At 30.6% G+C, this 12,989-nt stretch overlaps 3 protein-coding genes across 7 annotated transcripts; 1 reads left to right on the forward strand and 2 right to left on the reverse strand.

The window, feature by feature from the left end:
* The first annotated feature begins 395 nt into the window (after positions 1–395).
* Positions 396–2,755, forward strand: LOC149405424 (SGNH hydrolase-type esterase superfamily protein). The gene is made up of 5 exons (XM_089607165.1): positions 396–712; positions 1,035–1,162; positions 1,287–1,526; positions 1,598–1,853; positions 2,529–2,755. Exons 1-5 carry the CDS (start codon positions 430–432, stop codon positions 2,753–2,755), a joined length of 1,134 nt encoding a protein of 377 aa, XP_089463291.1. The 5' UTR covers positions 396–429.
* Positions 2,756–2,788: 33 nt separating this feature from the next.
* LOC149405425 (calcineurin B-like protein 7) lies at positions 2,789–4,206 on the reverse strand. Of its 4 annotated transcripts, none has more exons than XM_089607171.1 (8): positions 4,065–4,206; positions 3,890–3,972; positions 3,717–3,776; positions 3,513–3,624; positions 3,380–3,432; positions 3,221–3,301; positions 3,052–3,108; positions 2,789–2,902 (listed from the first exon to the last, which is right to left on the reverse strand). In XM_089607171.1, exons 1-8 carry the CDS (start codon positions 4,132–4,134, stop codon positions 2,789–2,791), a joined length of 630 nt encoding a protein of 209 aa, XP_089463297.1. In that variant the 5' UTR covers positions 4,135–4,206. The 4 variants fall into 4 exon arrangements, with proteins under 4 accessions (XP_089463297.1, XP_089463296.1, XP_089463298.1 ...); XM_089607170.1 differs by having other exon boundaries at positions 2,805–2,902; positions 2,996–3,108; positions 3,513–3,621; XM_089607172.1 differs by having other exon boundaries at positions 2,805–2,902; positions 3,020–3,108.
* A 3,014-nt stretch (positions 4,207–7,220) lies between these two features.
* Positions 7,221–12,704, reverse strand: LOC149405426 (calcineurin B-like protein 7). Of its 2 annotated transcripts, XM_089607166.1 has the most exons (8): positions 12,542–12,704; positions 11,717–11,799; positions 10,769–10,828; positions 10,535–10,643; positions 10,346–10,398; positions 9,512–9,592; positions 9,268–9,380; positions 7,223–7,591 (listed from the first exon to the last, which is right to left on the reverse strand). In XM_089607166.1, exons 1-8 carry the CDS (start codon positions 12,639–12,641, stop codon positions 7,537–7,539), a joined length of 654 nt encoding a protein of 217 aa, XP_089463292.1. In that variant the 5' UTR covers positions 12,642–12,704; the 3' UTR covers positions 7,223–7,536. The 2 variants fall into 2 exon arrangements, with proteins under 2 accessions (XP_089463293.1, XP_089463292.1); XM_089607167.1 differs by lacking the exon at positions 10,769–10,828 and having other exon boundaries at positions 7,221–7,591.
* Between the last annotated feature and the right edge of the window lie 285 nt (positions 12,705–12,989).

The raw sequence follows: 12,989 nt of genomic DNA on the forward strand, positions 1-12,989 counted from the left end.
CAATATTATCGACCCAAAAAAAGTAATGAAGTTCAGTACTTACGTGAATACTTTGACTCTCCTGTAATCGACTGATTGCTCAAATATTTTTTTTTAATTTTTTTGTTAAGAAGCAATCATGTTATGAAGATATTTATATAGAAACTCAAATCCTACTCCAAGAAGTCGGATTTTCTTTTCTAAGCCAAAAAAAAAAAAAAAAAAAAAAAAAAAAGGAAAAAAAAAAAAAAATCGGACTTTAGAACACTTGGCTTCATTTACCCGCCAAAACCCATTAACCAAAGGACTCAATTGGGCCGATTCAAAATAAAATTTGAGCCCATCAAGAAGCTTAGCTCAGCAATCAAACAAACTCACCGACCTTTGTGATTCATTTACCCGCCAAAACTCGATCTCTCTCTCTCTCTCTGCTTGAGAGCCAACAATTCAATGGAAACTCGAACCATTTTTCTTCTTCTTCTTCTTGTTATTCATCTTCTAGGGTTCATCGAAGTGCGATCTCAGCCGGTCGGAATCGAGACGGTGCCGCGACCTCAATCGTCGCCGCTGGCCCGAGCGCTGTTCGTGATCGGCGACTCCTCCGTCGATAGCGGAACCAACAACTTCCTCGGCACGCTCGCACGCGCCGATCGTCCTCCGTACGGACGAGACTTCGACACCGGTCAGCCAACCGGCCGTTTCTCCAACGGAAGAATTCCCGTCGATTACCTCGGTACGAACGAATCTCCGCTTCGCTTTCTTGATTTTCATTTAGATTCTTGAGCTGAAGATGTTTTGTCTCTGTTCGCTAATTCGACTTGATCGCTAGATTTAGGGTTTCAAGATAGTGTCTTTTTTTAGGGTTTCTTAGGTCGGAGAACTGGTAAAGACTAAAATTTATAGATTTATTGGATTATATTTTTATCAGCAGCCTAACAAGAAGTGAATTACAGAAGTCTTGAAAAATTAATATTAAAAAAAATGAGTTGAATTGTTATTTATGTAATCCTGATATTTTGTATCTTGTTTTTCGTTGATTCGAATCCGTGGACCAGCGCTGCGTCTCGGGCTTCCTTTTGTTCCAAGCTATCTTGGCCAATCCGGGAAGATCGAGGACATGATTCATGGAGTCAACTATGCCTCTGCTGGTGCAGGAATTATTTTCACTAGTGGCTCAGATTTGGTATAACTTTTTTTTTTTACTTTTTTTTTTAGAAAGTATAACTTTTTTTTTCTTCTTTCCTTTTCTTTAGTTCACTTTCTCGTCTTGACTACCTTTTAATCGGCTATACTTGTTTCTATAATAGGGTCAGAGAATTTCGTTGACGCAACAAGTTCAGCAATTCACGGACACGTATCAGAAGTTCATGCTGAGCATGGGAGAGAAAGAGACGGCAGATCTGATATCGAACTCGGTGTTCTATATCTCGATCGGGATCAACGACTACATCCATTACTATCTCCGTAATGTCTCAGACATTCGAAATCTGTACCTGCCTTGGACTTTCAACCAGTTCTTGGCCACCATAGTCAGACAACAGATCAAGGTAAAAGATAAAGACCCTTCTCTACAGTCATTATCAGTAACTGAGTTCTTTCTCTGCGTGTGTGGGTGTAGAGCTTGTACAACTTGAGTGTGAGGAAGATTGTGGTGATGGGAATGGCACCGATCGGGTGTGCTCCGCACTATCTGTGGCAGTATCGGAGCGAGAACGGAGAGTGCATCGATGAGATCAACGACATGATAATGGAGCTCAACTTCGCAATGAGGTACATGATCGAGGAGCTCGGAAGAAAGCTCCGACACGCCACCATCATTTTCTGCGATGTCTTCGGAAGCTCCATGGACATACTCAAGAACCACCAGAGCTACGGTGAGAAAACCAAAAAAAAAAACCAAACTACACTACTCGACTTCGATATAATTGTCGAAAAGCTGATAAAAATCGACACTATGATGATTTTGGACATAGCGAAGTGGTTATTTGAGTTTGATATTGATGGAGTTTGGTGGGTTGTTATTGTTCGAATGTCCATAATTGCGGGTTTGAGGGATTGAGCCGATGGGGTGGTTTTTTTTGCTTTCCCTTAGGCATTTTTTTTACTCATTTGAACCGTAACTAGTTTTTGCCATAGTGAAATCCTCTCACGTATTCCTAATTGGTATAATCGAATATCAAGATTTGAATAGCAGCAAGCTAGGAAAATTTTGAGTCTATGTTGCCTGTGTATAATAAGAATAATAATAAGGGTTATTAAGTTATATAGCCACACGGTTATAGTGAATTGAGATATAACCCACTTTTGGTTAATTTTTTGTAAATAACCAAGTTAACTTATTGACAAATTAATAAAAGACTTATTTAACCCAGTCAAACATGTAAAAAAAGGTAGTTAATAGGTTGCCACGTATGCAAGTTGGCTATTTACAAAGTATTTACCAAATGTTGGCTAATTTACAATTCATATAGTTTAGGTGGCTTATGTAGCCAATTTTTTATAATAAATAATGTATGTTTATTTGTTTCATTGATTGTGATTATTTTCAGGGTTCAGTGTGACAAATGAAGCTTGCTGTGGGCTTGGGAGGTACAAAGGGTGGGTTATGTGTCTTTCGCCGGAGATGGCTTGTAACAACGCTTCGAGCCACATCTGGTGGGACCAGTTTCATCCGACCGATGCGGTCAATTCGATCCTCGCCGACAACGTTTGGAGCGGCCAACACACCGACATGTGTTACCCCATGAACCTCAGGGACATGCTTGTCACAAAATGACGCTCGAGCTAATAAGGTAAAGAGCTCAGCTTGTTAAAAAAAAAAAAAAAAAAAAACTGTTACATAGTGTTCAATGAAAAGCTCGGCTAGTTGTCTTGTTGTGTATCTGGTCTCGCTACAAAACTTGGAAACGCACTCGTGATGTCCCTGCAAAACACACACACACACACACAAAAACCATTTAACGAACTAAAATGGTTGATATGAATTCATAGAGCAGAAGCGAGGATTATTAGTTACTTCAAATATGGAATTGTCATGTACTTCAGTAAAGATGGATTTTGATCAACAAACACCTTCCATTCTTCCATGTCAATCTTCCCATCTCCGTTGAAATCGGCTTCCTCGAATGTCTACGAAAATAGTAAATCAAAACAAGAAGAAAGAAGAAGGGGAAAATAAATAAAAAAATAAAAGGAATTTACTTATTTATTTAAATATGATTCTCAGTGTTTCAAGCGAAACCTTTATGATTATGGCTTCGATAATTTCATCAGGAAGTATCAAGTCCAACTCTTCGAGAAGCGCCAAAATCATCTCCTTGACCTTTTTTTTTTATCAGTTAGTAAAAATCAGAAAATATTAGCAATTAGTTTAAGGCTTTAAGCCCTCGATAGAATCTACCTTGTCGCGTTCTATGAAGCCGGTTTTCCTTATGTCGTACAACTGAAATGCACCTAAATTAATTATACAGAAAAATTCAGTATGATGCTGATTTTATATAGAATGTTGGAAATATTTTTTTTTCCATTCATACATTCGATTTTTCTAGCCTGTGGCGCTTCTGGATGGAACACACTGAGACTCCTAATGAATTCTCCGGACCCAATTACCCCGTGTTGTTTCGCATCAAACAGTTGAAAGATCTGCTGCAAAGATTTAACCAGATTATTTGAAAAAAAAATAATTGAAAAGATATAGATAGAAATAAAGATATTCATGTTACAATGTTCTCTCTCACCCTGTCCGCAAAAAAGTTATTTCTTTTGCTGTTGCCAAATAAGCCAAGCTGAAACTCTTCCTGAAGAAGAAATGAAAAAACAAGCTCAAAATAAAGGGAATACTTAGCCAAAAAAAAAAAAAAAAAGAACTATATGCAAGCTTTGGTGATAACAATACAAATATCAAACTCACTTTGCTTATCAGCCCATCATCAACTATGGAACTGCTTAGCTTCTTAAAAAGCTCGTACAGAATCTTAATCTCGCGTGCATTGACTGCAAAATAATTACAGGATCAATGGAAATCATATATAGCCTGTCAAAGTTACAAAGGAAATGATATAATAAGAATAAATTATAAAGCTTACAACAGGTTTGAGCAGCAAGAATTGCAGGGTCTTCGTATCTACGTTTCTGCTTCATGCAAACAGAACCCATCTATTGTGTGACTTTTATTAATTCCTCTCTTTGATGCGTTTGGAACAAGAGACAGCTTATTATTCGATATCGTACACTAACTCTGGTCTATAATGACAGCTCTCTAGTTATATAGCCGTAAGTTTTGCCGTATAACCGACTTTTGATAAACTTTAAGTAAATAGTTACTGAAATTTTATTAACAAAACCAAAAAAACATTTGTAGTTGTAAAATATTCGTTAATAATTATAAATAATCATTAAGCTCCAAAGGCATAAATGATATGCTAAAAACGTCAAAACAATGTCACATCATCATAATGGTTATTTACTTAAAATTTAAAAAAAAAAAAATTGACTATTTAACAAATTTCTATATTTTGATAGTTTAGTTGCATCAATTAATTGTTGTTTTAATTATGTTTTAACTAAAGCTTTTCTGTACGAATGGTCCTCAATTTTTAAATGGTGCACTTTGTCCGCCAAATTAGAATTTGTATGATTTTGCCTAGCCTTTTTTTTTTTTTTTTCATGAAGCCTTAACTTTTAGTTTGGTTAAAATTTGAGTGTATACATAAGTTGGCGTCCACAATTTTTATAAATTAAATAAATGTATTGTCTCTCTCTCTCTCTTAAACAAATCTACACTGACATTTTTAATGCATAACTCGTGATCTCCGACTGACAATTTAATGAATTTGGTATCAATTCAAAATTCTTACCAATGAAGAGGACCCGTTTCTAATACGTGGTATAAAAAAACTCGAGTTGACTAAAAATACAGTAAATTTGAAAATTAAAAGAAAACAATATTTGGAGTTTTATTTAACTTTTAAAACTTGTGTCTATTTTCTTTGACAAGTTTCCTTGAATGCAGAGTCTTTAAAGTAGCTTTGCTTAAAGTTTCATTATTTAAAAAAAATCGCATGAAATTTAATTGTGTGTATTTAAAGTAACCTTCTCATCATTTAAAATAATTGAGAACCCATTTTTTAATAAGAGAACATTTTTCGAGTTTTAACATACAAAGTTTCTTAATCATAGTCCAATTTGTATATTAGTGGTATTAAAAAAAAAAAATTAAAAAAAAAAAAAAAGACTGATGGTTTTTTGTTACATTTTTTTTTAATTTAAAGCCTCAATGATTTGAACAAATTAAATTATCAAACAACTTGTTAATTATATTAGAGAATAACTTAACGTAAACTAAATAAAAATAATTTTCGCTAGGGTTTGTTTACTGATAAGGTTGTAGGTTTTAAGTTTTGTTTTTTTTAGTATTATTCATACATTCACACGTACTGTATAATTGATTATGCACATATTACAAATAAATCATTTTAACTTCAATATATTCCATTATTTTTAGAGATTAACCAACACTCTCACACAAGAAAAGACCTCACATGAAAGAGATAGTGTTACCTAAACTCGGTCCTTGGAATACGCTTTAGGTTTTTAACTGGTTGAGTGTTCGGAAATTTATGGTTTAAGAATACTTAATATTAATGTTGAGCACAAGGATTAAAATGCATGCATGCACGCAATCTAGTAAAATATTTCAAGAGAGTAATTTTATCGAGTATTGAGTCTAAATAATGTTACATTTTCCTAGAAGCTAAGTTGGACTACAATAACAAAAAAAATTACGGGGGCGAGTAGTTGGACTACAATAACAAAAAAAATTACGGGGGCGAGTTAGAAATCCTGTACAATGGAGGGTCGGCTTTGAAACGGACCTTGTTAAGTAACGAGGGTCACTTCATAACCAATCATTCTTTAATGAGAGATGATTAGTTCTGAGTTGTTCCTATTGACATTGCAATTGATCCGTTTTCTGGTCGATCCGACCCGAGTTAGATGAATTATTTTTGGATGTCTTTTTTGTCGTCGTTGTTGGAGTAGTGTTGCTTTTCCTTATAATTAGAAAAAACAACGCTATAGCACTATCTATAGATGGATGACTTAATAATTGATAATTGAACATCAAAAATACACTCAAAGTTATAAAAAAAGACCTCCGACTTGTGAGGTAACTTCATGTGAGGAGAGCAATAATTCAATCCATACAAATGAAACGTAGAAGTCTTTCATACTTATAATTTGTGCTTAATTGATGATGTATTATATAACATGAGATTATGAAGAAGAAAAAAAGCTCAACCGGACGATCTTTTCAAAAGAGAAAAGAAAAAAAAAAAAAGGTTATCTTGTTAAGGCAAGATAACTGAAACTATAGCACATTGAATCTAAAAAATTAACTAAAAATAAACAAATAAAAATATGTCAAACTCGTATTATGAATTTACGTAGATAACAATATAATGAATATGCTTAGAAAATTATCGGCCTACACTATATTTAAAAATGACAACCAGTATGAATTGTTCTGTCAAGATATCTCATGCTTATATATCTAGATATATATTCCTCGGAATATTAACAACTAATGCGTTATTCACCAAATTTATTGTTCTGGATTTTTTTTTCTTTACGAGCACAATAATTACTGCATATATTTATCAATATGCGTTGCATTATTTTGTGTATACGAAATCATCATTATTTCCATATTCCAGTGATGAGACTTATATATCAATTTCGGTTTTGGAATCTGGTTCTTTTTTATTTTGTGTATTGTTATGTTTTTTAGGACATAACATGCTAGTAGTTGTAGGTTCGATTCAAATATATATTCCCATAATTCTGAATGGTGAGAGATTTTGTGTCATTTCTTCCATTTAGAAAAAGATCATGTTATTTCCTTATTCCATTTTCTCTTCTATTTTTACGGGTGGCAATGAAGGGGAATAGTCCGAACGGATAAATAACGATGAAATAAAAAAAATTGGTCCTAGAATTAACAATTTTTTTATTTTGTCCTTCTCAATTTTTCTTTTAGCTCTGCCTGTAAGTATGTCAATGGAACGAGCTCTAATTTATGCATATTCGTATTTGTAAACATTATCATTTTGAATCTTGTTCTTTTTTCATTCGCTAAGATTTTGCACCGATCCCTGATTTCATCGATATAATGCATTTAAATATATTTAATTATTTTCGACATTGAACAAGCTTGGTCAGATTCAGACATTTTCTTGAAGGAAAAAAAAAACACTAGATCTACCATACTATTTGCACACCTTTAGACCAAACCACATTCAAATTACAAAGAATTGTTTAAGAAATAAAAAATTAAAAAAAAAAAAAAAAAAAGGAATAGGTTAATTCACAATTACATCACTCACTTATATAATATATAAACACTCTAGAGCAAGAGCTTGCCCCCATCCCTATATTTTGTATTTTTACAAAATCAAGGCTCTTTTTTTTAATGGTTAAAAAAAGACCTTATTTTTTTCACTTTTGTCTATGTTGACTCATTTTAAGTTGAACATATATTTCTTGCTAAATAGAAATATTTCAGTCCATAACTTCAGTGTTGATCACGAAGCTTGGAAATGTCATCGTCACGTCCCTGCAGATGTGGAGACAAATTTCCACAGGATTATTATGAGAAAATAAAGAATAAAAGAGAGAGCTACACATACTGTAAATCTGAATGTAAATTTGTGACTTTTAATATGTAAATTTTTTTTTTCTTTACAAAAACATTATTTATGAAAATCATTCTAAATAAAATACTTTTTCACAATAGCCTTTTTTTTTTAATAACAATAGCAAGCCGGGTAATCTAATTAAATAATGAACTGAAAATTATGACATTTGCAAAATAGTGAGTGTTTGTCTAAACTCAGTAGAATAGATATAATTGATCTAAATTTAGTAAAATATTAGCTAAAAAAAAAAAAAAAAACAGTGTAGCAAAATAGCCAAAATGAAACTATGAAATTTGTTTTTAGCCTACGTTTGACAATTTTTAGGGATATAACCAAATGACTTATGTGGCAATAATTAAGGTCTGATTTGTCCTTATTTATTAAAAAATTCGTCACTTTTTCTCTCATATTTTTTTTCAAATAATTTTTTTTTGCATCAAAACTTCAAAAATTCGTATTTTTCTCATACGAACTCGAAATTGAGTGATTCCAAATCTTACGAATTTGTAACGCCGAGATCTTTAAAAATAGATCCACTATGTTTGATGAAAAATCATGTTTAATATCATAGATGTAGAAAAATCACGTTACTACCTTAAATATGGAATAAATAACTGAAATTTATCAAAAAAATAAATGGAAACGTAAATATGATGCACTAAACATAATTTTTCATCAAACACAATGGGTCTATTCCACGAATTTGTAGGATATGAAATCACTCAATTTCGAGTTCGTATGAGAAATATACGAATTTTTGAAGTTTTGATGCAAAAAAAAAATTATTTTAAAAAAAAAATAGGAGATAGAAAGTGACGAATTTGTTAATAAATAAGGGCAAATCAGACCTTAATTATTGCCACATGAGCCATTTGGCTATATCTCTAAAAATTATCAAACATAGGCTAGATCCAAAATCACATGTTTAAAGTGGCCTAGTTAGTTACAAATCTTAAAAAAAAAAAGCAAGCACCTGGCGTCAATTACTTTTTTGACAACATATAAATTTAAATATGAGCTCAATATCTTGTATATACTTGCCAATACCTTTATAGATAGTGTCAAAATAGACAATGTTAAAAAAAAAAAACACCCTTTAAAAATTAGCTATTTTGTAAAAAAAAATATAAAAAAAATAAACCTTAACTATTCTACAAATCAATTAGTTTTATAATATTTAATTAAATATACAAATTTGTAACCAACTAAGTCACCTAAACTAAGAGATTTGTTAAACCAACATTTTGTAAATTTGAAGTAAATAATCAAAATAGCGATCTGACATCTTTAGGATAGTTTTTTATTCCCAAATTTGACTTTGTATTTCATTTTAATTTTTGTAAATTTTATAGGTTTTTTTATGTCAATTTTGAACTTGTAAAAATATTTCGTGACTATTTACTAAAAAATTACAAAAAATTGACAAAATGAAAAAATTCAATATGTCATATGATTATATATATATATATTAGACCCTTAAATATATAATTAATTGGAAAAAGTTGTCACCGACCTATATTGCTAGTATTTAAAAAAGAAAAAAAAAATCTCAACTGAATTGTTAATTGATTTATGAAAAAGAGATAAGACTGACTTTAAATGCGGAAGAGTCATGTTCTTGATGAGAATTGGAGACTTTGCCACAAATTCGTTCCACTCTTCTTTGTCAATTTTCCCATCACCCTTTGTATCCGCTTCTCGCATTGTCTATAGTACAAAAATTAATAAATCAAATCAAACTTCAAAAAAAAAAAAAAAAAAAAAAAAAAAAAAAAATTCTAACGTCAATTTGTTGCCATGTCTAACTCAAAAAATATTGCATTCTCTTAAATAATTACCTTCTCCACAATTGATTCGATTACATCGTCCGCGAGTCTCAGATCCGATTCGTTCACAAACGCCAATACCATCTCTTTCACCTTTTCATAATATGATACAAAGCAGATTATATTAAAGTACACTAGAGTGTATTATTTATTTAACTAATCTTAAAAATAGTGTTAAGTATTTCAAAATTAGTATCAAATTCGAATTACATTAGTACAAAATATCATTGTGTACGACTTCGTATAATGTTTGATAACCTTTACATATGAGTATGTTCTTTAGTGGGGGCGGGGTTAATTAATTTGAAAAAAAAAACCAGGAGGGTCGATAGTAAAAATGATAATAAAAAATGTAATTAAAGTTTAAAAAATTATATATAATAATCACATTGGATGGGGGATAAATTATTCTAAATTGTATAGAGTGTGTATAAGAAAAAATTATTTTAGGGGGCATATGTGAAACAACCATAGAAGTTTAAGCTAAAATTGTAAAAATTAATAAAGAAAAAAATTAGAATAAAATTTTTAACTTTCAAAAGTTCATTGGCATATGCCTCCGTAGTTTTTAGTTAGCTCCGACAGTGGTAATTAGAGCTCAAGTCTGGTCCCAAGCTCAGCGGTGATCATTTCCATGTTATTTTCGACTGACAACGTAATTAAGAATCTTTTTCGAAAAAATTGGACGCGTTATATGTTTTTAAGGTATGTGCACGCGGCAGATAAACTTTTCATGCAAAATTTAGAAATAAAATTCCCAAGTTTCGTGCTAGAATATATGAACTTTTATTTTCTTTGTAAGAATTATGCAAAAATTTAGATCAATATTTGCAGAGAAATTCTAACCTCTTCGCGCTCGATAAATCCAGTCTGCCGAAGATCGTACAATTTAAATGCAACTGCAGTGATTTTTTTTAATATTAATGAAAAAAAGTAATAATTAATTAATTGCCTTGGATAATAATAATAATATGTCTATAAGCTTCGTTTTTTTTTTTTACAAAATTAAATTAAAATAAGAAAAGTCATATATACATGAGATTTTGTCAGCTTCTGAAGCATCTGGATGGAAAATGCTTAGCAATCGAACAAAGTCGCCGAACTCAATAAAACCGTTACGATTGTAGTCGAACAAATCAAACACCTATAAATTAATTAGGTATTAGTGACTGACATTATACTTTTTATAGGCAATATTAAGTCAGCTCATAATATATTTATAACAAAAAAATTACACCCATAACAAAAATAATTATTATAACCACGTACTCTGTCTGCAAAAAGATTCTTCGTTTTGCTGTTTTGGAATAGGGCAAGTTGAAATTCTTCCTGGTTACCAAAAAAATTTAATTAATAATAATATAAGGTTAAATTTACCTAGTCAAATGATATTTTAAGATCATGAATGCAAAAAACAAAATGTAAGGGTATTTATTGGATAAATTTACTAATCAAAATTTCAAAACTACGTTCTTCATTTGAAAACTACTAATGACATTATGAGTTTTCTTTATTTGTATAAGTTCATGACGTGATAAACATATAAAACTGTAACCTTAAACATAATTTTTTTTTTAAATCTAATAATTGACTATTCTATATACATTAATTTCTGGCTGCCTCAAACTTTCGTGTTTATGGGGAAGTTCCATCAAATAACTCGTTTGAAGATGGTAATTTTCTGAATATCTAAAATTTTCAAATATTGCATCAAAATCTTTTTTTGTTATTTTAAATGAAACACAAATCAAATATAAATGTTAACATTTTAAATAAAATAATTCAAATATAATTAGAAGAAACAAAGCAAAATTTATAAATATGAAAGAAATGGAATAAGATTTAGAAATGAGATATTCTCATAAAAAGTTTTTAAAAGGAGGAGTTTTGGGTAATTTCCACTTTATATATATATATATATATATATATATATATATATATATATATAGGCACGAAGCCAAGAGTAAGTGAGGGTGGGCTATAGCTCCCCTGAATTATTTTTTTTGCACTTTTTACCCATTTTTCATTTTATTTTTACAATTTTTTACCCTTAAAATTTACAAATTAGCCCCCTTAAAGTGAAATTATGGCTTCGTCCCTATATATATATATATATATATATATATATATATATATATATATATATATATAACAAACAAGAATCCTATAGTTCTATGATCTATCAGCAAAGTCATAGTGAATCATGTTTAATATTACCTTGCGGATAAGCCCATCGTGGATAATTGAACTACTTAGCTTCTTGAACAAATCATACAAGGCTTCTACTTCATTAATAGTGACTGAAACATAAAGGCATAAATGTTTCAAGAGTTTTCAAAATCCCAAAAGATCAATATAGAAAAAACGTTACGAGTTTTAGCCAAATATGTCTCCAAACCATGCTTTTTGAAATATATCACAAACATTACGAATTTACTTTTCGAAAATGATTTTTTTTTTCAAAATAGAAAATAATTTACATTACAAAGTTTAAGACATGTTTAAGATCTACGTACCCATCTGCTGAGAAAAAAAAATCCCATCCTAAATTATTTTATATTTTTTTTTTAAAAAAACAGTTTACCTGAAATTCAAAATATGTTTTTAGGATGTCTTTCTTTATATTTAATTTTTAAGCATACCAATTTATCTTCAGTTTAATAATAGATAATCTTTAGATTAAATTTTAAACTTACTAATCAATATGAAAATATTTAGAGTACTAAATATTTTTTTTATTTTTTTTTTCATTTCAAAATCATTTGTAGAATCTACATGTTTAGGTTTATTAAAATGAAATGACAAAAAAAAAATTTTGCGAGATATATTGATTGATCCAATTTTAAGATGGCGAAAAGGTGATGTTTATGCTCAAAACAAATTAAACCCAACTTGTTTCTTCATTTTTATGTGTAAAAATGAGAAAACAAAATATTCCGGTATTTATGCACAATTGTAAATATACAGATTATTAGAAGAGAAATATGTGAGAATTTTCTCAAACGTATTCTTACGTGAAAAAAAAAAAATTCGTTGACTTACATGCAGTTTCTGAGGCAAGAACGATGGGGCTGTCGGAGCCTTTATATTTAGCAACCACAGCTTTATTATTTGAGCTAAAACATCTCAATAACTTGAGCATAGTTTCAGTAAAACCTTGATATTAGACCTGTCAATCCACAAAAAATAAGCTGAAAGATGTTGATTTCGCAGATAAGTGAATGCTATAAGCTCTTGTTTTTATAAGCGTACGTGAGAAATATGAAAACGAAACGAAATGAAGAAGAAGAAAAAAAGTCAACCCATAATTATTGTATACGCGTTTCATTGGTGTTCATAACCAAACCAATTGACTCTGACCGAAAGGGAGTAAAAGTTTCATTCTCTTAGATTTCAAAAAATTGAAAGTTTATTTCTGCGGATAAATAAAACTGACCTGATCTCAGTTCAGTGGTGGTTTTTTTTTTGTGCCCGTTAACGGGGATGAGAA

Source organism: Urtica dioica, chromosome 2 (genome assembly GCF_054948205.1).
Source record: "Urtica dioica subsp. dioica isolate 48M chromosome 2, U.dioica_male_clone48M_v1_H2, whole genome shotgun sequence".
In the NCBI taxonomy this organism is placed as follows: domain Eukaryota; kingdom Viridiplantae; phylum Streptophyta; class Magnoliopsida; order Rosales; family Urticaceae; genus Urtica; species Urtica dioica.